The following is a 27,887-nucleotide window of genomic DNA, read 5'->3' as shown; positions in this document are numbered from 1 at the left end:
TTTCTAAGGCACTTAACTATAGGTCTACTGTACAGTATAAGTGAATTACCGGTACGTGAAGCAATAAAAAGCTCAAATTTTTAATTACCTTGCCTTTATCCCTCATTGAACCTTTACCAAGGATGGACATCTTTGCTCCTGTTTCTTCTTGTAATCTTTTCATGGAATTTCCCCGTGGTCCCAGCAGCTTCCCCACAAAATTGAACTGAAACAGAGGAAATAGAAAAGGATGATTGAAATCTAATTAACCACTTAAACCCTCTCTAGAAGATCACCTTTTCCCAAACAGTGGGTCGGGACCCATTTGTGGGTCACAAACCAATTTTCTTTTAAAAAGAATTTATCGTTGTTGTCGGGAGGAAACCTCCTAACTCTTTGAGGTTTCTTTCTCCATAAATCAGTACTATTAAACACCCTTTACTTGTTTTGAAAATATTGAACCACTGGAAAGTAATAAAATACATTTGGATAAAACCTTATGACTCTATTGGACCCTCAAACTGTCTGCTAAAGCAAATAACTCCACCACCTCTCCCCCTCTCATGCAAGTAATTGACAATATATAAAGTCACAACACCAACTCTGATGAGTCAGTATTGCTTTGTTTTCAAAATATAATTTCCTGAAAACTAAAACAAAAATACATTGCATGGATGCACCTGGGACGTATCCTCAGTGATGTATCCCAAGGTCATCTGGGTTTCGGGTCTCCCAACATCATACCCTCACTCAGGTGACCCAGCCAGGGTGATCAAGCCCCGACTTACGTCCCAGTAGCTACCCTCGATCAGTCCCATTAGGGAAAAATCAGGGCCACACAATCCGTTCCTCCTGAACTGCTCTGCCGGGACTGAGAGGCACTATTCCGGCGAGTGGAAGGACTAGGCTCTGTGGGTTGACTCCTGTCTGGGCCCCTCCTACGTCTCACCAGGTCAGCTCCTGCTCTCACCAGGTCCAGCCCCTGTTCCCAGCACCAGGCACTTCAGGAATGGTGGATTCTCGAGCCGCAATGGTTCCGCAGGCAACCAAGCCCAGGCAGCTAGAAGGTCCTGGGTTCGATTCCCGCTCGGGACGCTGTGGGTGCTGGCGGCGTGTTTCCTCCTCCGCGTCATCAGTGCCCATACCCGAAGGCGGGGTTGGCGAAAGGGCCTTTCTGTGTGGAGTTTGCATGTTCTCCCCGTGTCCCCTAGGGTAGGTACCCTCACAAAAAACATGCAGTAATCCTGGTCACTAAACTGCCTCCCCCTGGCCAGCTGGGGCGCCTGATGGAGGGGAAAGGAACTGGTTGGAATAACGTGTTCCTTCCACGCGCTACATCCAACCAGGGAAACTCCCCCTGTCAGGTGTAAACCAAGCCCAAGGTGGTGCCGAGAAACGGCACAATCGAGATTTCTAATTTCTTACAGTATATATGAATAGAGACGGCACCCGGAGGAAATCCTAAGGCGAAATGGACATAGTGGCCGAAACACATGAACGCGCTGGTCCGTTGACTATCATTGTGCACGTTCACGATGACACATGAACGCCGTTTCATACGTGAACGCACGTGAACGCGTGCAATGATAGTCAACGGCAGCGTGTTCATGTGTTTGGGCCCAATCCATCCCAGAATGCACTCTGTTCCTACTCGGAAGTAGGAGTGAAATCGCCTCATGCGCTTTAGAGCAACTTAATGCAAGTGGATGGGAGGAGAACTCGGGTGCCGTCTCTATTCATATATACTCTAAGTGTAGAGTGCATGGAATTTGGCGGAAGTAGCGGGAGTGTTGTGATTGGTCGAAAAATATCGTATCCGGTGGAAATCCATCTGACGGATATTCCAGACCGACACTTCCGTCTATGCAATCTCTGCCTTATATTGTTTTTTTTAATATATTTCCCATATATGGGGGACAAGGGGAGAGCAACGGACTTGAACTCATGCTTCCTTCATGCCTGAGTGTCCAAGTTGCTCCTTTACACCTGACGGGGGAGTTTCCCTGGTTGGACGTAGCGTGTGGAAGGAACACGTTATTCCAACCAGTTCCTTTCCCCTCCATCAGGCGCCCCGGCTGTGCAGGGGGAGGCAGTTTAGTGACCAGGATCACTGCATGTTTTTTGTGAGGGTACCTACCCTAGGGGACTCGGGGAGAACATGCAAACTCCACACAGAAAGGCCCTTTTTGGGCACTGATGACGCGGAGGAGGAAACACGCCGCCAGCACCCACAGCGTCCCGAGCGGGAATCAAACCCAGGACCTTCTAGCTGTGAGGCGACAGCACTACCAACTGTGCCACCATGCCCCGCCTCTGCCTTATATTGTGACCAGGCTTTTCTCTTTGCAGATGAGTAAGGCTGGGACCGAGGCTAGGGTGATGATGAGGTTAGGGGAGGCGATGCCCTTCTTCTTAGCTTGTTTTTGGAGCCAATTTGTGTGTGTACTAGGCCAGAAATAAAAGAGTTCCCTGTTGAAGGCACATTCAATTCAATTCAATTCAATTCAATTTTATTAGTGTCAAATCACAACAAGTTGTCTCAAGACACTTTACAACCAACAAAGACATGTCATGGATTTATCCTGGGAGTCAGCAACCCCGCTTGGTCATAACAGTATTTCCTCATGGCGAATGGGAAATGCATTTGTCTGATCTGTAACAATATAACTGTGTAGCGAGAGCGAAGGAAGGGAACCTGCACATACATTTTTGGACAAACCACAAACAATTTGATTTTTTTTTTTTAAACAAGAATAAAATCAACAACAACTAACTGAACTCATGTATTGTGTTATTTTAAGTTTAATTCGCTCAGTAATTCACTGTGGGAACACGCCTTCCAGGCGTGAGACAACAGAACAACTATAAACTCCCATATAATGATATTAGATGGGTTTATGCCGCGTGACGTCATCGCGCCCAGGCTCCGCCTGAGGGTATGTGTGGCGCGGTGAAGCCTCCCGCTCATTCGCTCTTTCTTCTGCATGAAGACAACAAGCACTATTACAACTCAACTGAGCCAAAAATTCTCTACGGATAAGTTTTCTCTTCTATCTACCACAGCGACAGAAGCTCATAACTTCTACCGTCACTTCACTATTTTTACAAAAAAAATAGCAGCTAGACGCAACCGCCGCGGGATTCCTTCGGTCCCGCAGAAGCGTTGTAGCAATGCGGGCTGCGGGAACCTTATGTCGGGATTGGACGGCCACCACCGCTGCACACAGTGCCTGGGTTTCAACCATGCTCTGAGAGGCCTCAAAGACTCACCGTCTGACGAGAGTAAGAGATGCAATAGGCCTTCCTCGTTACAACAACGAACGTGATGAAGACTATGCGCCACGTGGAGGCCCCAGGCCTGCTCTCTGCCAGGAGCCATGGCTTAATGAGGATCTGGAAAGGGGCCAAGGAAGCTCCCACCACGCAGCTAGAGCTAGAAGAGCTCCAGAAGGGTACGTAGATGATAGGGGCTTTATAAGCACCCATGAGCGCCCAGCGCCTCCGCTTCCAGAGCCCCAGTCTCTGCAGCTGTAGCTCCTAATGGAGCCTCTGCAGATTATGATGATGCTGTCCCATGGCCACCTCTTAGCCGTAGGGACTGGGACGACCGCATGGAAGACCCTTTAGATGCTCTTCCTCCCTACCAGGATCTCGGCCAGTATCGTGTTGTCGACGAGGCCATGGCTGACAGCGACAACGAGCGAGGTAGGTCCAGCAACCGCGGGGCCTGGAGAGGCCGCGCCGGCCAGGAGGGCGGTCGTGCCGCATCCTCCAACAGGACCTCCTCTGCCAGCCGTGAGAGACAGGGCTCCCAGTCCCAGGAAGGAAGACACCCGCCGCCCCGCCTCCCCACGTCCACCTGCCCCTAAACAAGGAGCAGGCAGAGGTCAGAAACCCAGGGGTGGCAAATAGCAGGCCAGGCCTGGCCTCGGGGGGGAGGCAAGAAGTCCTCTTCCCACCCGCCCACGTTCCGGGACCAAGTCTGGAGGTAGTGGCCCAGGGTCTCACCCCACGACCACCCATGAGAGACACAGACCGGACTGCGACGACCGTCCTTCCAGCTGCACTTATTTCTCCCAATGTTGTTGTTACAATGCATACAATGCCTGTTTTTGTTCAAATAAAGAATGTAAAAAAACGCGGTTCTTCGGTTGCCACGTCCTGGTGAGGACGACTATGTGCTACATAAACAGGCAGGGAGGACTCAGATCCCCACTGCTGCACTCACTAGCACACAGGCTGATCTTGTGCTGCGATGCACACGTCCTCTCGATCAAAGCCTGCCACATCCCGGGACTCCTGAACACAGGAGCAGACCTGCTATCCAGGGGCCCGGTTCGCTACTCGGAATGGTCTCTACATCCCGAGGTGACCGCCCAGCTGTGTTCGGGCCCCCATGGTGGACCTGTTCGCCGCAGAGGACAACGCGAAGTGCAGACTGTACTTCTCGATCCAAGGGAACTGGACCCTGGGCTTGGATGCTCTGGCACACAGCTGGCCACGAGGCCTACTGTATGCCTTTCCCCCCCTGTCTCTGATTCGTCCCACTCTGGAGAGAGTGAGGACTCAGGGTCTGAGAGTGATCCTCATAGCCCCGGCTTGGGGCTCATGAAGGTCGGAACTGACTCCTCTCCTCTACGACACACCGTGGCAGCTCCCACTACGAGCGGACATGATCACGCAGGCGGGGAACGAGATTTTCCATCCCCGACCGCACGAGCTAGACCTTTGGGCCTGGCCCGTGAGAGGTTAAACCTGGACGCCAACGACCTGCCCCCCAATGTCATAGCGACAAGTCAAGAGACAAGTACGACATCGCTGGTGCTCTAGGAGACCTGGTAACATAGTCCCTTACCAGGCCCCTCTAGCAGTCATCCTAACCTTCCTGCAGAGCTTCCTAGATGAGGGAAAATCCTTTGCATCGGTGAAACTCAACCTAGCAGCCATCACGGCATGCCACGTTGGTTTCAAAAGGGCATCACCGCGCCACACATACCCTCAGGCGGAGCCTGGGCGCGATGACGTCACGCGGCATAAACACATCTAATATCATTATATGGGAGTTTATAGTTGTTCTGTTGTCTCACGCCTGGAAGGCGTGTTCCCACAGTGAATTACTTCGCTCATTTCACGTAAATAACCATGGTTACCTTGTAAGTAACCTAATGTTTACAAAACTAACTAAAAACTAACTGAAATGGTAGACAAAATGCCCTTATTTTTCGTCCTTTGTAAAATAAAATAAAAATTAGAAAATCAATTTTAACCTAGGTTTTTCAATTCAATAAAGATCTGCTATTTTTGTCCTTCACATGAAAACGTCTTGAGCACATGAGTTTTTCTTTATTTTTTACAATCGGCCTCAGGTCTTAACCACTTAACCCCATGCAGCATGTGGGGAAGGTTTTTCGCTGAAAATTGCAGACTATTTTCATCCAAAGATTTCCCCACAATAACAGAAAACTGTAAAGGCACATTCATGAAAGAAGATTTTAAACGTTTCCACATTATTTACAGTAGGCCTACATGCCATGCCTATTTGAGAATTGCAACCAAGCCTGACTTTAACGGACTGGCAGCGGGTTCCCAGTGCCAGCTCTCACACTTAAGGGTGAGAGTCATGGCCACAGAAGAGTTTTTCCTGGCTGCAATAGACCTTTTCACACCTGACTACATAAAGATTATAAATGGGTCCATGTTTATTACCTGTTGCAGTGTTTGTGGATATCAGTGAGCTATACAGGAAATAAACTTGGACACAATAAGCTGTATCTTAGCAATGCAAATCCACCAAAAAGGTCTGCATTCTACAGCAACAGATGTGAAATTGGATTCCATGTGATTCCTTTCTGCAGGATCAAGTGATCCATGTGATTCCTTTCTGCATGATCAAGACTGCATGTTACATTCTGTGGTATTGTGTTGTCACCTTTTGATAACTGAGAAGCTGTCTTCTTTACAAACATACTTATTATATGTTTGTATTATTCTATTATTCTAATTAGCAGCCTATAGGAAAATAAAACGGCTGCCCATCTCTGGTCTATATTGTATTGTTAAAGGGACACTTCACCCTTTTTGCTAAAAAATATATGTTAATGACGTTTAGAAGCTTTAGAACACTTTCCTGGGGGTCTTTATGTGTGTAATAATATGTGGTTTTAGATATTTTAGATTGTAGCAGTGAGCCCAGTGTCTCTGATGTCATGGACACTGGGCTCACTTCCTTCCTGGACAATTCCCATAATACTTTGGTGCACTGCTCCTCCTTGTGGATAGGGGAGGTCTATCTTACTGAGACCACATGTAGTCCAAGGACTGTCTAAAGAGGACGGGATGCGGAGACCGTAAGGGTGCCGCCATGTTGCTCACATGGTGCTCCATGGAAGGAAAGAAACATGCGCAATGGGCTTTATGCAGCCATCACTTCCTCGTTCAGCTTCCTTGGTCTCAACTGCGCATGTTTCTTTCCTTCCATGGAGCACCATGTGAGCAACATGGCGGTGCCCTTACGGTCTTCGCTTCTTGTCCTCTTTAGACAGTCCTTGATGTAGTCCAGGAAGTAAGTGATCCCAGTGTCCATGACATCAGAGACACTGGGCTCACCGCTACAATCTAAAATATCTAAAACCACATATTACACACATAAAGACCCCCAGGAAAGTGTTCTAAAGCTCCTAAATGTCATTAACATATATTTTTTTGAAAAAAAGGGTGAAGTGTCCCTTTAATACCTGACATAAATGCCTTTTGTAAAATGCATTACTTAATGAAGGGAATATGAAGAGCAATTTCCCTTTGTCTTACTTTCTGTAATCACAACCGCAGAATGGAAAATAAAATATATTTGGAGAAGAGGTTAATGAAAAGGATTGATTGTTGGGTCAACAATATTATAGTCTTGCATTCTGTTCACAGTATCTCGAGTGAGGGAGGGAAAAACGCATAATAAATCAAAAATAATTGTTCCCAATACAGCACATTACAGAGGAGAATAGGTTTCTTATTCGTGGCACAGTATAGTTTATGCGGTCCTCTGTCTGTGTTGAACAATACCCTGTGCACTGGTGCTCCGGTCATCCATGTGGTATAGAGATTAGAGAACTATACAGTATGAAAGAACATAATGTAGACATAAACCTATCATGTTCCTGGGAATGCACCAGTGGTCAGGCCAAGAGGGAGTGAATAATAACCAGTTCCTTCTCAATGGGAAAGTAACTGTGTCCCATAGCCGAATCAGTAGCCTCACTACTACAATAAGCTCACAACGCAAGCTGTGGATCGTCTATTTTCTAAAACCTTAGAGATCCAGATAACAAACTACTTGCTTCGGGGCTTTGACAACCCTTTCCCACTCAGCGTATAGCTATTCATTCAGTGAAAAGTATATTATACAGTATATTTTATACATGCTAATAAAATAAAAGGTTTGTATAGTACCACACACTGTACCACATAAGTCGATCATCTGAGTTAAATGAGTGATTTGAGCGAGTGATTCATGCTTTCATCTCTCATGTTTGGACTACTGTAATGCACTTTATGCTGGCATTAACCTAGGCCTTTTTTCACACTTTCAGTTAGTCCAAAATGTTGTGGCATGTCTTTTAATTGAAACCCGCAAGCATGACCACATCATTTTATTGCATGGTTTTAGATCATTGAATGGTTTGAAGCCTCAGTCTGACCTTTTACATGTCTACCTGTACTGTATACTCCTTCAAAGGCATTGTGGTCCGCTGATCAGCTAAAACTTGTCCGAAAGACCCGTTTAAAAACCAGAGGTCACGAGCCTTTTTAGTATAGCCTCCAACTGATGGAATGAGCTACCCTCCCATAATAAACTCAGACGTCCAACATTGAAACATTTAAATCTCACCTCTCACCTTAAAGGACCACTTCAGCACTTTTCATATATATATATATATATATATATATATATATTGGTCCTCACTAATGTTCATGATAAAATGCCACAATTTTGTTCTACTCGGTCTGTGTCTCATAGGAGGGCTGTGGGCAGTTCAGAAACCTGTCCACCAGTGACATCATCCAAGCCAATATAAACTGCAGGCTTTCTATTCCTTGAAAAGTTGCAATGCGTTCATGGCAGCCATCGATCTCACGATAATAAAAATCGAAATATTTTTTGAAAAAAATCTGCCTAACAATGATGTCACTGGTGGATGGGTTTCTGAACTGCTAGCCTCGGAAACACAGACGTTTTTATTTCCAGGGAGAAAAAAAAGGCTGGGACTGAGTCCACTTCAATTCGGCATAGAGTTGCGCAAACGACGATCACTCTCTGCTGATTTCTGATCGTCTACACCTTTATTAAATTGACACACACACACACACACACACACACACACACACACACACACACACACACACACACACACTCCTCTCTCTCTGTCTACTACTGCCCACAGCCCTCCTATGAGACACAGATTGAGTATAGCAATTGTGGTAATTTATCATGAACATTAGTGAGGACCAATTATATGAAGAGAGGTTGAAAAGTGTTATACCTTGGCTTTTAAGAGTGCTGTGGTCTCAGATTCACTGGCTGTTGCAGAAGGAGTGTATACATTTTTGCCTTACTACTCTCCTAACACTGCTGCGTGTCTGCTAGTTTGTTCGGTACATGCCGTTGTTAGATCGGTGAGTTGAGGAAAACACAAACACGCATCGCAAGACTTGATCTTCTTAAAGTTTAAGAAGCACACATGGGCAGTGTTGGAAAGTAACTAAATTAATGTATTACTTAAAGTAATATTATAACTTTTTTCCCCAGTAACGAATTACTTTACAATTTGAGTAATATTACTAATATGTTACTATTTATAACGTAACGTAATAAGTAACTAGTTACTTTTGGAAGGGAGTCATATGTAAAGTAATAATATATATATATACACAGTATGTTTAAGTAACTGTAATAGTTACAGTTTTTGAGTAACTTTTCCAACACTGAACATATGGTTTGGGTTTAACCCAGCATTACAATTGATTGATTGATTGAAATATTTATTAACAGTTTGTAGAATTTACAGTACATTTTAAGCACAAACTCAATACAAAGACTGTTAACTGTGAGTGGACGACCCAATTAAGCATTACACTTGTTTACAACAGGGTCCACATTGTTCAATTCATCAAAACATTTAGAGACATACAAATAGACACTTCTATGTAGCTAAAGAACAGAACAGGAATTCATCAAACGCACAGCCCTGTCCTTGCCCCTAACTGAAGAAGGCATACAGCAGGCCTGTGGCTGTCTATACTTCACAGGAGCTGCTCTGACAGGAATATCCTACCGCTGGCAGGGAAGCTGCAGAGCAGATGGCCGCTGTGGCTGCAGCGACGAAGCCCTCTCTGGGCCGTACAGAAGGAGAGCGCTCTGCTAATGAACGCCGGGAACCACTTTGAAGCTCTGTGGTGGGCTATTTGTGCATTATGAAGAGGCATGGTTCGGTGTTAAATGTGGTGTTGGCAATGTGCCTCCTATGGTCTAAACACAGATAAGCATGCGGACGTTGGGACATAGTGGTGCTAATGCACCTTGGTTACTCGATGCACAGAAGAAACATGTTGAGAAACGAAACACACAGACTAAGTGTATACATGTATGAAAAAATGCCTTTGTAACCTTTTTAGATCACTTTTCTTTGTATTCTTATGTCAAAATTCAATCGAGTGAAATCTTTGCGCAAGATCCATCATTCGATAGCGGGAAAAAGGAACTCATACAGCATATACAGGATTGAAGTGACTAAACAAATAATTGATTTTGTCAGGTTCTCTGTCCTGATTGGATGAAAAGTGTAACCCACCTGAAAATGTATTATGTTCTCTTTAATAAGAGACAGGGAGACCCCCCCAACAAACACACTCAGATTGTACTGCTTAACCTTTTAGATGTTTTCTTTTAGAAACACGTACACACACACATGCGCGCGTGCGTGCGTGCAATTGTTAATACACCTGGTTGCTTGGCGGAGAAAGCTGTCCAGTGGAGCCATGCTGCTCCGAGCCTTGAGGCTGCCGTACCGTACCGTATGCTAGCAGACAGTAGCAGCTGAAACAGCCCATGGTTGAGGTGGTTGGCGGGGGTCTTTGATAATCCCACAGGATTTACTGACACACCACAGAGCTCAGTGTGAAGCCCATCCTCTGTCAACAACACATTTTACACGTCTGCGCTCGCTCAGCGCCTCAGCCCAAAGAGACAAACGTGTTCCTTCTGGCGTCCTCTGCCCAATGTTATCTCTGGAGGACACACTGGCACAGAGCAGTGGCCTGGTCTCTAAGGACTGTTAGAGCATGGTTCTCAAACTTTTCAGGTCGAGACCCAAAAGAGAGATTAAACGTATGCCCGGGAGCCAAACTAGTAAAAATAGCAGATATACAAGCACGCAACGCGTCGCTTTTCGCCGCATATTGCGAGCTTGCAGATCAGATATTTTCACTACTCCTTAGCCTATATTTATTTTATTTTATTTTCTATATTCTTGAAAAATAGTTATCTTTTGAAATAAATGATATATTTTTTTTGAAATGTACAAAAGAAAATGGGATTTTCACTCCAGTCGTGACCCATAAAAATGGTCCCCTGTTGGGGAAACAGTGCTTTTCAAGTGTGTCCCAGTTTGAGCTTTGTTGTTCAGATCCCCCAACGGGCTGCGCTATGCCCTAGCTCATGTACATTATAGGAGATTATTATCTTCCTGGATGCTAAACAGAGTGGACTAGTTGTGTTGGAGGTCAACGACCTGCTCCTTTTTGACTTGCAGGTGGTTTTCACCCGACAAATCTCTCCTCCAGACTCACGTATTCCTCCTCATCCCAGAGGTGAGTCCTCAGAGAGCCTCAGACACTACACAGAATGGGCCCCTAGAATGTGACCCTTACTGTTCCATTTCGTTTTAGTCATATTTTAGTCATCTGAAATGTTTGTGTTGTATAGTGTCGTGTAGTGTAGTGGTCCTTCGGGGGTTCCAGGGGGCCCCCAGCAAAAGTAGTTAACATACAGTAGCATCACAACCATTTTGACAGCTTTATCTATATATTGGCTATTCAAAAAGAGCAGATCTACAAGCTCACAGCACGTCACAAGCTTGTACAGTATCTGCAATGTTTTAAAAATGTTTGGGAAGTTTTAACACAAATCATCTCTTCTGATGGTCCCTGGCACAAAACCTTTTCAGATGGGGGTTTGCAGCCTAATACATAAACCAATTTGGGGGTCCTTGACATGAAAAATAACTACCGGTATTCTACATGTGGCCGTGTAGGCAGTGAGTGCACTGGTAAAATGCATGTGGTCTGTTGGTGGCATGAGGTTGAATTGCTTTAGTATTTCTCATCATTGAGTTTAAGAGCTTTAAGAATAGCACTTATCCCGAGGCTGTTCGCCTCCTGAAAGCTCACTCGTACTTTACAGCGTGAAGCTGCTTTGTAAAAACGATGAACTGCAATGAATTGCTATTTATTCAACATGAATTGTAACGTCAGGAATGCAATTCTTCTTATTTATTGGTCCCCCTCATATGATGTTTGTACTTTAGTATCTTTTTCTACCGTCTGAATATGTGATGTGAATATGTATTTTTGTGTGTCTGTTTTTAGTGCACTGAAACAAATTCCAATCAACTTTGTTGACATGGCAATAAAGTCTTGATAATCTCTATTGAATCAGATCAAACCCAATGCACTCTATTCCACGAATGGATATAAACATATGAGAGCTAAGCTTGCTTGTGTGTTTCACTAGACGGTATCTTCTCCTTCTTTTCAAATCTAACCAGAAATGCAGTGTGCACTGGGTCATCTTGAGGTTGTTACTGCCTGGTCAGTCAACTGTGCTGTTGGGGAAACCCTGCAGGTACTGCATGATCAGGGCAAGCAGAGGTTGGCAGGCATGTGTCATACATGGATTAAAGGTCTCAGCCAGCATACTTCTATGGAAGCATAATGTACAGCTAAACTAGCCGATCTACAAGCTCTCAATGCGTCGCATTGAGAGCTTGTAGATAGGCTAGTAGTTCTTGTTATGTTTTTGATTTAAGAAACTATCGATATATTCAAATCAACAGCATCTTCTGTAAAATCCTAATAGTTTTGGGTATTTCATATAACATTTTACAGTAGGCCTATAGGCCTATGTAAAATAGCAGGAACAATATTACTAATACATCTTAAATGTATATATTATTGTTGAGGAAACAGCGCTAGTGTATAGGGAATCCTTTCACACTGTTTCACAAATCGAGACTTGGCCATAAAAACCTTTTTCAGCCATGAGATTTTATTTTTGCTTTAATCCAAATTAATTGACACAGCCTTCAGTAGGGAATAGTTATGCAGAGCTTAAATTGGCACTTTGTAACTTTTTCATTAATAAAATGTGGGTAGAGAATGTTAATACAATATAACTTATTATACAATTGGGGTGGTTGTACTTGTAGGTCATGTCTCACCTAGACACAGGATCTGACACAAATTTTGACAAGATTACATTTATCCCCTGAGCAAGCAGGCAGGCTCTATTAGCTATACAAAAAATAAAACAAACTTTTGCAGGGAACTAGGTTCAAATCCGGGGTAGAAGAGGAAAGTTGTTACTGTATTTGCAGCTGTAAAGAAAGTGTTGAGCTCTAAACAAATTGATTGAAGGGAAGCTGTTAACCATGAGTAATATCTGGAAAGTATGGGAATAAAGAATGGCACTGTTAATGTCTTCAGGGGTTATAAATCCTTTGGGTAACTGTGTTTGTTGCATACTTTCATGTCTTCTAGTAATCTAGTTGACAATATGCTGTCCTTGATCTGTCAGCACCGTAACATCAAATATCATCATGGCAGCCTCGTAAAACGAGGATCCGTTCTAATCAGCCATTCATTTCTTCTCCTTCTGGACTAGCTGACCTAGCTGGACTCTCCGTCTGTGTACATCTAAGTACCAACTTTCCATTGTTGGGACAAATATGCAGTGGTGGAAAAAGTACATACTTAAATTTATTTGAGTAAAAGTACAAAAGTATTGTCCTCAAAATGTACTTACCAAAAGTAAAAGTATGCATTGTGCATAATGTCCCGTTTCAGTATGTATAAAATGTGAAAATAGCTGATCTACAAGCTCACAATGCGTTGATGCGACACGCTGTGCGGCTGTGTAGATCGGCTATTTTAAAATAGCCAACGTTTAGTCAAATGTCAAATGTATGTTATATAATGATAATCAAAATCTACAAAGTAACTAAAACTAAAGTTTTCATATAATTGTAGTGGGGTAAAAAGTACAACATTCATTTTATCTTTAAGATGTAGTGGAGTAAAAGTAAAAGTACTGAAAATTGGGAATACTCCAGTAAAGTAAAAATTCCTCAAATTTGTACTTAAGTACAGTATTGAGTATATGTACTTTGTTTACTAGCCTACTTTACGCCACTGCAAATACACCACTAGATGGCTGAATTGAAAAGGCTTTTGCTGCTTTTCCATGTTGACAAATAGTTCTAAATATGTTTGGTTGCAGGCATGGAATCCCAAAATGAAGGGATTAGTGTTAGGTTTTGAACTGAGTGTGGACACTACTGATGCCATTGTGAATAATAAAGCGGAATTAAATGGCAAAGAATGTTGAAGGGAAGCCAAATAATTCTCATGTACACTGAACTGTGGTGCAGATGGTCTAATCACATAGAGCCTGAGTATACTTCCTATTAATTCTAGAGCAGTGGTCTTCAACTGGGGGTCCGGGACCCCTATGGGGTACTCAGAGTTACTACAGGGGGGCCGCTAAAAGTTTGTGTGATCGGAAACCTTTTATTATATTTTTTTACGGACGCTAAAAGTTTGTGTGATCGGAACCTTTTATTATAATATTTTACATTAACCTCAGCATTCAGGGGGAGATTCGCCGAAAATAGCCGATCTACACTACAATCTACACTACAAGCTCACGCTTGGCAGCGTGACCTTGCCTTGTAGATCGGCTATTGTCGACGAAGAGGTTTGATGTAGAGGGAAAAAAGAGCAGACTAAATACCGGGCCAACAGTTAAGTTTACTAAGTACCACTAAAGTGGTTAAATGTCTGAAAATACACATTAACACAAATACAACATATAAATAGCAATATGTAAACAAATAAATGCTCAACAGTGCCATTTTAGGTCACCCAGCGACCCCTGTTCTAGAGCCATACATCATTATGGAATGTCCACTACTACTATACTAATTGAACACACAATAAGGTTGTGTAGCACCATTACAATGGATATTTGGAGGCAGAACAGCAGTAATACAGCCTTTTAGGTTGAGAAAATAAAGAATTCACAAGTCACTGTTCATCTCTTGCTATCCCCTGACAAGCAACCACCATCCTAAAAAGGAATGACAGGTAGTCAATATCAGCCTTGACACAATGCTCTTTTTTTCTGTTGTTGCTCATAATCAATAGCCTTTGGTCGGAGACTTGTTACATAGTGCGGAGAGATAATATTGTATAGGGTGGTCTCGGGTAAAGTGGGCCATCAGGTAAAATGAGCCAGCTAAGGTTTCAGCCTCCTAGTATAGTACCTATATCATAAACAACTTTGTGCAGCTGTGATTGTATTGTATACAGTACAAGTACTTAATTCTGAAGCTTCTACAGCATTCAGCTCTTATCTAACTACAACACCTTAGGCCTTTCTTTTTGGACACTACAATTCTCTGCACCACAATAGAATGTTTCATAATGAAGAGAATACAGCAGTATACCACTATGCAAAGGTCACAATAACTGAAGAGTGATAAGCTGAATTTTATGGGACCCATGGGGCAAAATACGATTTATGAGCCTTGTACAGTACCTGGTCAATATCTTTTAAATGTCTCATATTTTTACAGCGTACGGCGCGGAAGTGCATGACCTAGCTGTCTAGCACAGTGTGTCTGTCTCTATCTCTGTACCGCACAAAGGTAGACCAATCATAGCTCAGCTCTTACTATACAGCAATGTTCATACACACGCACACACGCATACACACACACACACACACACACACACACACACACACACACACACACACACACACACACACACACACACACACACACACACACACACACACAAAGCCTGGATAGTTTACTGTGTATGGCCACAATGTGTTGTCCCTAGAGACAGTTTCCTGTACAAACTTTGGGACTAATTGCTCTGATTGAAATGATGAACTTCACCTGTGGTGCTGACGCCCAACATGAGGCTGCAGATGGAAACATGTAGTGGTGTAGAGGAGCGAGGAATGGCATAAGGAAAGGATGGCCAAGACTGAAGGGAAGGACAGATCTTGGATCAAAATGCCACTTTATTAGCTGGAAGGGGAAAAAGGTGATCATTTTATTGTTTGTCATTCTTGTGCTGTCACTGATATGAGGTATTTTATTCTTGCTATCCTTTTATAATGCATTTTGATATAGTGGTTTATTATGTATCCATTCTAATTGTATTGGTAATGAAGGTCTATGGAAAACATGCAACTTAAGATGTGGAGTTGGATATGAATGTTTGACTTGTTTGTTGCAAATATGACATGTTTGTGGTGATTCATTATGTATTTTTGTCATTTTTTCTAGTTTCTTCGTTGGGTTCAGAAATAAAGATTAACATAAAACTCATCAGTCGGCTTCACCCATACTATATCCAGCCGTGCATGCATGCATGCATACATGCACTCTGGTGTATGCAGCGAAAAGCAAGTCACCCCTTATTGACTGATAAACATATTTGGCATGAAGAAATGAACAATCAGTCATAGCAGATTACAGAGAATGTTTGACAGAAATCAATTTAGTATTAAGTGGCTATTGGCGCACAGCAGCCCGTCAGACTGTAAAACACATGTATTAAACAGGCCTGTTTTCTTCTGTTCTCTTACACCCAGTCCCATTATTATGTATTTGCCTAACTAATTTATTTTGCATCAATATTAATTAATTAATTAATTAATTCATTCATTCATTCATTGTCAACCTTCTGGGGTTTGGGCAAAGCAGCTGTGTCCATAGTATACAGGTCAACTCATGCTGCAACACAAGGTTCAGCTTATGCAGTGGTGGAAAATGACGTTAAGACCTTTCTACCTACCCCGCGAATTTGGATGCGTTCTGCTGTTTGTTGTTTATGTGCCCCCAAAAGGGCCAGGAAGAGCTGCACAAGCAGCAAAGACCATTGCTGACTGTGTGCATGAGCTCCAACTGCAGTACCCGGACGCACCAGCAGTCGTGCTTGGAGACTTAAACCAGTGTTATCTGGACACTGTGCTGCCGGGATTTGAACAATACGTCAAGGATGCGACAAGGAAAAATAATATTCTGGACAAGTGCTATGTAAACATTCCAAATGCATATGTAGCCAAGATTGGCCCACCGATAGAGACCTCTGACCACAATGTTGTGTGCATGACCCCAGTCTATAAGTCCAAATTAAAAAGAGGGAAGCCAGAGAAGAAGGTAGTCAGGACATGGACAGATGACAAAAAGGAACAACTTGCAGCATGCCTGGACTGGACTGATTGGGACACGTTCATTGATGGTTCATTAGATGAAATCACCACAGTTACAAACGATTATATTAATTTTTGTGTACAGCTGGTTGTTCCTACAAAGGAGAAAAAAATCTATCCAAACAACAAATCATATGTGACAAAAGATATAAAAAATTTAATAAATGAAAGGAAAACAGCTTTCATAAACAAAGATTTTGGTGCACTTAAATTGGCAGATAAAAAGTTAAAAACGAAAATGAGGCAGGCAAAATTGGCACATAGACAGCGTCTGGAGGATGCATTTAATGCCAACGATCACAAAAAGGCATGGGATACTATGAAATCTATGACAGGAATGTCAACCCCAACGAAACCTATTGTGACCGAAAATGAACTTGTCTTTTCCAATGACCTAAACACCTTTTTCGCCAGATTTGAATCATTGGACAATTCCTCAAAGTGCACTGAAATACTGAAGGCTGTAACACCTGCCCCCTCAGACAGAATTACCATCTCTGAAGAGGATGTAAGGAAAGTGTTTCAGTGTACTAACACAAGGAAAGCTAATGGGCCAGATGAATGCAGTGCTTTTCTCCTCAAACACTTTGCATCTGAGCTGGCTCCAGTGTGGCAACCAATATTCCAAACCTCTGTAGACACACACACAATTCCCCTGTCTTGGAAAACCTCACACATAAAACCACTACCCAAAATCCAATGTCCAAGGATTACAGACCCATAGCTCTCACTTCAGTGATTATGAAATCACTTGAAAGAATACTGTTACAACATCTTGTCAGTATAACCAAAGACAAATTCGACCCCAGTCAGTTTGCCTACAAAAAGGGTTGCGGTACAGAGGATGCGGTTGTCACACTGGTCCACTTAATTACAAAACACCTAGATAAGTCAAATAAGAATCATGCAAGAGTGCTATTCTTAGACTTTTCTTCAGCTTTCAACACAATACAGTCTGATATACTAGTGTCAAAAATGGTACAGTTGGAACTGAATCCATACTTAATTCACTGGTATGCTTCTTTTCTTACTAACAGAGTACAGAGGGTGAAAGTGAACACAACCCTCTCATCAGCATTAACTACTAATGTTGGTGCTCCCCAGGGTTGTGTGAGCTCAGCTGTACTTTTCACCCTTTATACTGACAGCTGTCGTATTGAGGAATGCCTGTCTGAATGTCGCACTGACACACCAGACCAATACATTCTAAAATACTCAGATGATACAGTTTTGATTTCTCTCCTAGATAGTTCCAGTGATCCTGGACTGCACCAACACAGAGTAAACTAGAAAAAGTGCCCTTCCGGGCACAGGTCTCCACCAGGTTATCCACAGATCCGTGCAGTTAGAGGTAAAAACACTTTTCGGCCAGTTATAGCGCCACCTTGAGGCTGAGTTGAAATTGTTCATGTGGCATTTCGTCCTCGGCCTAGTGGGAATGTGGGTGCACAATTTCACGGAAATCACGCGATGTGTTCATGATTTGCAGCATTTTGTTTGAAACTGAGCACTCCTGGCTCTAGAGAGAGTGTGTACCAATTTGCGTGATGTTTGGACACAATCTGTAGGTGTACTGTGCAAAAACTTGTTTTGCACAAAGCGGCCTCCTGGTGGCGCTATAACAGGCCGTTCTGGAAAGTTTGGGGCAGAGGTTCATCGTTGGCATCCAGGGAGTGTGTGTGCAAAATTTGGCATCGACCGGGTTGTTTTGCACAAAGCGGCCTCCTGGTGGCGCTATAACAGGCCGTTCTGGAAAGTTTGGGGCAGAGGTTCATCGTTGGCATCCAGGGAGTGTGTGTGCAAAATTTGGCATCGACCGGGTTAACGGTGGCCGAGATTAGCTGTTCACGGACACACGGACGGACACACAAACGGACGGACGGAGTGCAAAACATACTCTCCCCACATGCCTTCGGCCTGGTGGAGACAATAAGGTGGTTGAATGGAGTGATAACAACGCTCTCATCATTAACACAAAAAAGACAGAAGAGATTGTTTTTGGTACACCACCAGAGATACACAGATCCCCCATTACTATTCATGGTGAACCGATCAACCAGGTATGTTCGTACAAATACCTAGGAGTAGTAATAGACCATCTTTTGTCATGGAAAGATTAGATTGATTCAGTGTGTAAGAAAACAAAGCAAAGAACTTCCTTCGCCGTCTAAGATCCTTCGGTGCTAGTAGACGGATTCTTCTTTTGTTTTTCACTTCTGTTATTATGAGTGTTCTTCAGTACTGTAGTACCACCTGGTATGGATGTTTGTCTGCAGCCCTAAAGTCACAACTGCTGCAACAACTGAACATTTGTTTAAAGATTGTTGGACAACAACTTCAGAAACTTTATACATCCACATATGATAACAGCATCCTAAGGTTAGCAAGGAATATCACCTCTAATACTAAGCATGTGTTGTATGGAGAATATAGGTTGCTACCTTCAGGAAGGAGATATGGTGTACCAGCATACAATAAGGTCAGACTAAAGAGGTCCTTTGTCTACCAGTCGACCTTGAGGCTTAATCAGGAGATGTAGTAGCCACAGGATAATCTAAGCGGTGGATATTGCTCATGTCTTTATGTATGTAAATTGTCTTGTTATTTGTGTTTTGTATATGTGTTTCTGCATACTTGGCTGCTGTGTCGCAAGACAAATTTCAGTGTGAACTGACAATAAAGTACTATATCATATCACTATATCATATCATATCATATCATATAATTTGGTCGCTTTGATTCTTCTCTTCCTTCCTTGTTTATTGACACCTCATTGTACCGCCTATCTGGCTAGCTAGTGGCGCTATATCTATGACAGAGCAGATCAGAGGCAGGGACGTAGCCGCACAAGCCAACCGCACACCGGGAGGCGGTACAATAAACGGTAAACAAACAAGAATCAAAGCGACCAAATCTGTCAAACATAGATTAAAAATACTTAACGGCTTCCGCGCCACAGGAGATATTCGCAGCGGGATGTATAGGTACTTATAGTTCACGAATTCAGAATAACTCAAACAAAAAAAGGCCGTCAAACGCCGCAGATACGATCTTAGCGAGCATATTTATGTCCGCGTTCCAAAATTCCCATACGAAAATATAGTTATGAACAGGGACCCTACATAAAACTCATCAAAATTTCAGAAAAGCTTTATGGAGGGTTCCGAGAGGGGCTATGTCCCCCCTGTATAACCTTGAGCTGCCCGCACCCCCCCTTAACTTCAATAAATGCATTTGTTACAGACGCACTCTGGCAGACCAAGGACCAAATAGGGGGGATAATATCTCCACACTGGCCTTAGAATGCCTCGGGTTCCCCCAGGATGAAGTGGCTAATGTTGCCTGGAGTCTGGAGCTCTCTGCTAGAACCAACTCCGGATAATATAAGCGACTGAAGATAGATGAATGGATCTCTTGGATAAATTGAAGGAATTCTCAATCACCCAAACTCTATTCACACTGCTGGACCCTGCACATGGGTTGACAGTATCAAGTACTGAAAATCCATTTCATGCCTTTCAGGTCATAAGATGGTAATCGGTAATCAGTCAGTGTCGGTAAACAGCAGAGGGAAAAACAAACTTCATCCAGCAATGTTGAAAATAAATATGCTCATCATCTTAATAGGGCTTTAGGCTGAGTAAATAATGATCTCACAAACAATTTGAACAATCTCAAACGTGCTCTATCTGTGAATATATAATTGGTTTACATTACTGCAGCACCTGCTCTCCCCATTTATGTATGGAACAGATGAACCTTTTGATTTGGAATGTGCCTCTTGTTGGAAATGATTATAATAAGCTTTAATCATACAGTGCTGTGTTAAGGGGAGTCTTCCATTTTTGGCAAAGTGTTAAAAAGAGAGAGAGAGAGAGAGAGAGAGAGAGAGAGAGAGAGATATGAAAGGAAGTATCATGTCTGATTTCTAACTTGTTACATGTCACATGATGTTTACCATGCTACGGCCAAAGGTTGGCATGCATATTTTGTCATCTTGCGATCGGCTGACTTTACGATGGCATTACTGTATAATACTGATCAGCATGAGCTATATACAGCCACTTACGCCTGCGTTCGGGCACCTGAGAAAATTGCATTAAGATAATGGGTACATTTACATGCATGCAACACTCCAGTTGCTGTGAAAATGGTTTGAACTTGTTCCGATAAGAAAACAAATCATTCAGAGGAACTTTTCCATCACGTAACAAGAGATGTATATGGATGTATCTGATAACGACATCCAGCAATGAGATGGATTTTCTGTTTTTGTTTGTTCTTCACATTGACGATCAAAGCAATTCACGTAAACCTCTATAGTAACAATATTATTTAAATTAGACTGTGGTAGAGTTTTAGTGTCCATCCATGTAAATGAACCCACTGGCAGGTATAGTTTTGGTGAAGAGTATACAATCAATCCAAACTATTTGCTTTAAAGCTTTTATGATTGACCGGCTTTTTTTGTTTTTCAGCTAGAAGCTAGAAATGGAATTATTCATAGGCACCCGGACCATTAAGGAAGTCTCTGCATGTTATTGTGGAACTGTAGAAAAATAGGCACAAAAATGTTTCAGTGAGTCATAACTGCACATCCAAAAGTAATGGGTGGAAACATTGCATGTCCAAAACTGTTCCTTAATTATTATTTTAAAAACATTTTAAAATAGTGAAAATAGCCAATCTACAAGTTCATAACACGTCACATCGCGGATGTATGATGAAGTATTCATTTACATAAAAGAAACAAGAAAAATAAAAGGTTTCTGCCCGACAGCAACAATATTTAATTTCATATACTGTATGTGGCACAATGTCACAAATACTAGCACAATATGTACAGTTCAAACCACATGGGAGGCTGAGAACTGCGTAGGCCTACAAATAGTGCACACACTGTATGGAGGCATCCACACAAGATTCAGTTTCTTTGCTTTTATGGTTAATCCAACAGGGGATAGACCACCAATTCTTTAACCATTTTAAAACCCTGTGTACTTCACTGACTGGAGTCCCCCAGGGGTCTACACTCGCTACAGCTCGCAATGCATTGAGTTGTGGCATGATCTACAATTTTCCCTCTGAGCGTTTGCTGAAAGAGAAGGGACTCATGTGGTTAAATTGAGCTCTGAGCGATGTAGCATGTTTGACAGTAATCAAATAATCCTCAGAAGTGGAAGCATGTGGCCACTGGTAAAATAATGTTGGGATTTTCACCAAGCTGTCACAGCATTGCAACAGCACGAGGAACCATGCAGGCTGAATCCTATTTTGAGACCTCTCGACAGCTCAGCAGCAAATTATACCTAACAATAGTAAGAGTTCTGTAGCGCAACAGGCGGATTGTCCAGCGGGGGCAGGGAGAGTGGAGTTTGAGTCCACTATCAAGTGGATGATAAATCAGTGTTTCCCAAACACAGGGTCGCCGACACATTTGCGGGTTGTGGACACGTTTTGCATGCTTCGCAAGTAAGTACTGTACCCCCTTTAGGTTTTATTCGTTTCCAACCATTTAAAATATATATTCAAAAGATTAACAAAATCACAAACACAAAACCTGAAATAAAAACTAATTCAAACATTTTTCAAAGGAATTCCATTAAAAAATATATATATATATGGTATAATGCTGTACATTTATACAAAGCTGGTTAAATGTAGGTCAGGTGTTGTCAGTGTTATCATGTTATTAAAAATGTACATCGCACAGCAAGTGCCACATTTCATCATAATCCATGTCTCTGGTGTTGGCCAGAGACATGGATTCTGTCACAAAGAATTTAAACTTAATAAGGTCTACGCATCTTTCAAAGTGCTTCTCATGCACTTCTCTGAGAAGGACACACGATCAAAGGGCCCATACATGTAACTAATTATAACACTTGTATTTAATTGGTTGCAACATGTCATTAAGATTTAAGACAGGGACATTGTAGCAGCATGGTGACACTCACACTAGTAGCGTGGTGGTGCTGCTGACAAAGTGACAATTTGCACAACTACTACAGTAAATAGTTCTTTCCTTTGCTTACTTTAGGTAACTTCTGTTATGTAATGTTAATTAAACACAGTCAGGATTTCTGTGACAGTTTTGCCAACAACTATTAGCAGTGCTGTCTTCAACCTTTCGTTAATTAGTAGGCTCGCTGGTTTCATTTTGACTCTTGACTCTCTGTGACTTTGCATCCCTGTCTCCCTGATTAATGCAATCTTTCCTATCAACATGATCACAACATATTCTCTGCATATTTTGTCCTTTTTTTGTGCGTGCGTGCGTGCGTGCGTGCACGTGTGAGTGTGCGACTGTGCGTGCGTGCGCATGGTGCCTCAGATTTTGTCAGATGTAATGACGGGGGCTCCAAGGATAAAAGCTTGGGAACCACTGAAATAGAGCACACATCCAAATGCGCTCGGAGCGGCGCTTCAAATGGCATTCAAAGCGCTCACAATTTGCATTACAAGAAACAACCAGAAAATGTTCAAACAAAATCTATGATCAAGACAATCCCGAGAAGAATATAGTTTCTAAATCTTATATTATTCAGTGTCCCATTGTAGAATTTCTGTCTCAAAGCACTCAATTAGTTTTAGTAACATTAGGACATGGACACTGGACAGTGGGTTTCAGAAAGCTATCTTTTGATATAGCGTATGAAATGTCTACAGTGGTGGGCCAGTCTTTCTATCATGCTGATCGCAAATAAATAAAATAAGAACCGTTTCAAATCAAGCTTCCACTCCACAGGAGACAGCTTGCATGGTATTTGGTACTGTAGATAGATCATGGTGACATCAAATATTATACCCTGAGAAGATACTACATAAGAATATGTCTGGTAGTTTGTTGTTTTATGGTAATTTATGAACACAATCATCTTTGAAAATGAAAGACATCATTACAGGGATAGTTCACCCCAAAAAATAACACAGTCAACTCTGCGTCTCCATGACCACTGCTGGTCATCAACGTATTGGCTTATGAATGCGACAAAAACAAAAAAACATATCAATGAATTCAAGTCTCCAAAGCTGTGAGTAATCGATTAAAAAAAGAAAGAAATTGGGGGTGAACCGGTGAACTAAAACTATGCCTTATTGCCTTTAATCAAAACCAATACCAAATATCCAGTATAGGGTTTCAAACTTTGTTAGTTTTCATCCAAAGATATTTCTACCCAAAGAAGCTAAGATTATTTGAGAACGTTCAAGGACTAATTCCATCCCACTGAAGACTGCCAGACTAAAATGGGTGTTTCCATAGAAACGATATATTTGACATTACTGGAGAGAAATATTGTTGCCATGGTTCAATTATTTCACAACCTGGCTGGAGGCGACGGGAAAACCTCGCCTCGCAAGCGTGGGATCCAGTATTTTATATTTGTAGTAGCAGTGCTCTGAAGATATTATTTACTTATTATTTCCAGAAGAAAACGCTTTTGGCTGAAATAGTGGAGATTATAATTTTTACCAGCGACGCTGATATTTTCCTTTCAGGCTCTTTGACCCCAGAAAATGAGCTTGTGAAACAGAGAAAGATAAGACACAGCAACAGTACATTAGTATGAGATTCTGCATTGTTAGTTCAATCTGTATATGGCGTTGTTGCCTGGATCAACGACAGGACTGCTCCTCAGGTCTGCTCTTAAAGGTAGCGTAGCAGACAAAAAAGCTCACCACAATCCAGGTCTAGTCGTCCGCGGGCATGTGCATAAAACAAGCACACGCATGACAATTTCACGGGACCACGACCGTGAAAATGCGCTTGCCTAAACTTCTCAGCTCGTTTAAAATAAACACATGTGACAAGCCTCTCATTGAAAATGAATGACTAGGCGAGTACTGTTCCCCAGTCTGGAGCCGTAGCCCTCATGTCCAAAAGCTGGACACTGCCTTCAACAGCGCCCTACGGACTGTCTCCGGATGCCTACGAGCCACTCCAACCAACCAACCAACCAACTGCCAGTCCTTGCTGGAATCGCCCCAGCAGAGGTCAGGCGAGAAGCAGCCATGCTGGCCCTCGCTCGGAAGGCACAGTTGAGCGAAGCCCACCTCCTCCACAAGGTCGTCATGGAGACACCACAGCGCACACACCGACGGCCCTTTGCCACACAGGCCCAGGAACTGCTCCGTACAACACCAGCCGACACCTCCAAGGCTTCCTGGGTGAAGGCGAGATGGAGGGACCAGTGGAAGGCAGCAGAACCATCCAGGCTTCACCACTACATCGAGGATCCCACAGATGTTCCTGGTCAGCACCTCCCCCGCAAGGAGTGGACAACCCTCAACCGCCTGAGGACGGGTGTCGGATGTTTTAGTGCAGCAATGCATAAGTGGGGTCTCACAGACAGTGCCCACTGCGAATGTGAGGATCCATTACAGACTGTGGAACACGTGCTGACCAGCTGCCCCATATACCGGCCACCGAATGGTGATCGTGGGTTAATTGACCTAGACAATGACACACTGGACTGGCTTGCTGCAACGGAGTTGAAGGTCTAAGGACATACGACAGAAGAAGACTAGGCGCGTCAGTCGCTCCCTGTCTGAAAAGGCCTTTAGTCTATAGCCTCTTTTCCACTGCCTGCCCATGGCGGGAATGTTGCCCCATCACGCTGGTCTGTGTACATTATGTACAAGCCAAGGCAGGGCCATCATTTGGGCTTCCAGGGGGCGGCGATTTCCACCACCTATAGCTTTCGCATTTAACCAAATTGTCTTTATTCATATTCCCTCCAACCTCTGAATGGTGTTTTTGGATGATTAATCAGTTTTTCGGTTGAATAATCGTTAATAGCTATGTCACAGACTGGTACATGACTGACGACATAGACTGGCCAGATGAAGTTCCCAGACCCACATGAAAGCCTTGGCAAGAATGCATATGCATTTCCTATAGGGCTGGGGGCTTCAATATCCAACTTATTTCTAACGTTTGCCTTGATTACAATTGAAGAACGATTATTATTATTATAGATTTTTTTGAAGATAGCAAATAAACAAGCTTACAACTGGTGTAGATCTGCTATTATCATTATCTTCATTACTAGAGCGGTGCCCGTTGGGCACTGGCCTACTTGGTGTGTGTGTGTGTGTGTGTGTGTGTGTGTGTGTGTGTGTGTGTGTGTGTGTGTGTGTGTGATATTCTATATTGTTCCAATCAGAAAGTAAAGAGAAAGCAAATAAAGGACTTGAAGTCTTGGGTTGGAGAAGTGTTTCTTACCTTTGGATACTGTTGGACTGGAATAAGAACTCTTTCGGAGAGCTTGATATTTTTATTACTGATGATGTCTAGATATTGCTTGTTCTTCATGTCGTCATCATCTTTTCTTGATTCGTTGGACTCATACTTTTCTATTTCTGGAGTAAAAAAAATCAGAAGAAAAGATAAGAAATATGAGCAAACGCATGCAGTATGTATTAGACATAAATATTTGTTTCACCTGATGACAGAGTGCCTCAGTATTTAACAGTCTGCATCAGCACAAACAGAAGTTTTTTTCATATAAATAGTTCGTCATCAGCTTCACCTATAGATTTGAAACTACGCAAATGTAATTTACCACATGTTCAACCTATATTCAATAAGACGTTTTTTGCCCCTGTCCGTCCATCCGCGTGTGTCTGATACATATGCAGCACACAATATAACAATAAAAGTAAAACATTAAAAACATCAGAGTAAAACTAACCCTAACCCACAGGGAACCCACCTCATATTCTGTACAATGAATTATATCATACATAGTGTATTTCTATTTTGTCTCACATAATTAACGTGCAAGATAATGAAAAATAATCCATTACCCTTGTAGAGTTTATTGCACCTTTGACAAGCCTGATAAGAGAATGCTCTTCTACCAAGCTCTAATTTAAGTAGGTGGCTATCACCTGAGGAGCCGTCCTTCTGTCGGTAGCTAATTAATACTCAACAGGATGAATAATATTATAAAGCTGGACTGCAGTGGCTGAACCAAACACAATAGATGTGACCACAGTTTAGCAGAGAGTCATGTCTCTCTGTCGGCAAGATCCTCTCTTTAGTCTGAAGATGTATACTTTAAATAGTGCATCATAGATTGGCTGAAATCGAATATAGACAGTGGTGGAAAAAGTACTCTTAATTTCCACTTAATTAAGTACAAGTATCAATACTGCAGAAATACTCTGTTAAAAGTAAAAGTCCGGAATTCAAAATGTACTTGTGTAAACGTAAAAAAAAGTATTGGCATCAAAAAATACAAAAAAGTAAAAGTACTCATTTTGCAGAATGTCCCATGTTGCAAGTTCAAAATATGTATATAAAAAAAATATTTTAAAAAATCTATTTTCAAATAGCCATCTGCTATTTCCAAATGGACGAAATATATAGTGGTTAGTGTGTTTTATAACAATCAGAAATCTACAAAGTAACTAGTAACCAAAGTGTTCTAATAATTGTAGTGGAGTAAAAAGTACAATTTGCCTCTGAGATGTAGTGGAGCAAAAGTAAAAGTATAACCATGTATTTCTGTTATGTTCTACTTGTTTTGATTCTATGTTCTGCTTATCTAGATGTTGTATTTCTATGTTCTTGTTCTAGTTGTTTTGGTTCTATGTTGTCTTCCCCAGGTGTTTCTCATGTGTAATCAGCCCTCATGTGTATCATGTGTATATTAGTCTTGTTCCCCAGTCAGTCATTTGTTGGTGTCAGTTCATCATGTTTGTTTGAGTTATCTGTCTCTGTTCACCTGTATTAAAACACCCAACCATGGGTTGGATCACCACCTGCCTGGCTGTCCTGCTTTTGGGTCCTCTCACCTCACCAGAACGTGACAGAATGACTCGACCAGAATGGACCCAGCAGACAGCACCCTTACCTGAGCCTGTCTACACCTGCAGGTGAGGCCTTGAGGTGTTTAAATGGACATCAATGAAGCTCTGGCTAGTTGACTGTTGGAGGTGCAATTCATGTGATGTGGCAGCTGGTTTGACTGTTGGAGAGAATGTTACTGGAGCACCGGCTGGTAGATTGTGATGTCCTGGTCGGGGATCTTCTGGTACCTCTCCTCTCTCTGGCAGTGGAAGAATGCTCCGGGGGGTTTCAGCCCCTTTCCGTGTCCTTCGGCTCCCGTCTCCCTGTGGCAGTGGAAGAAAGCTCTAGGTGGTTCCAGCCCCTTTCCCTGCCGTTTGGACCCTGTCTATGCCCCGTCGGCGTTCCTGTTCGGCAGTGGAAGAATGCTCCTTTTCCCTTCCTTCGCCGCCGGGTCCTGAACTCACTTTCAGTACAGACTTCCAGTTGTGGGGTGTTGGGAGCCGTCCCTAGAGGGGAGGTACTGTCACGGTCACAGACTTTGCCCAACTAGAT

The 27,887-nt window shown here is 42.7% G+C and overlaps 1 protein-coding gene across 1 annotated transcript in view; it reads right to left on the bottom strand.

Annotated features, from left to right (window-relative positions):
* khdrbs2 (KH domain containing, RNA binding, signal transduction associated 2) overlaps positions 1-27,887 on the bottom strand; it is a gene marked incomplete at its 3' end in the record, with an annotated part of 93,229 nt that overhangs the window by 45,567 nt on the left and 19,775 nt on the right. Inside the window, exons 2-3 of the mRNA XM_083774883.1 lie at positions 25,764-25,900; positions 89-205 (exon numbers count right to left, since the gene is read on the bottom strand). Coding sequence (XP_083631009.1) covers positions 89-205; positions 25,764-25,900 — 254 coding nt within the window. The remainder of the gene's footprint in view (positions 1-88; positions 206-25,763; positions 25,901-27,887) is intronic.

This window comes from Protomyctophum parallelum (genome assembly GCF_964188405.1).
Source record: "Protomyctophum parallelum genome assembly, chromosome: 10".
NCBI classification, from domain to species: domain Eukaryota; kingdom Metazoa; phylum Chordata; class Actinopteri; order Myctophiformes; family Myctophidae; genus Protomyctophum; species Protomyctophum parallelum.
This window is presented reverse-complemented; position numbering and strand designations above follow the sequence as displayed.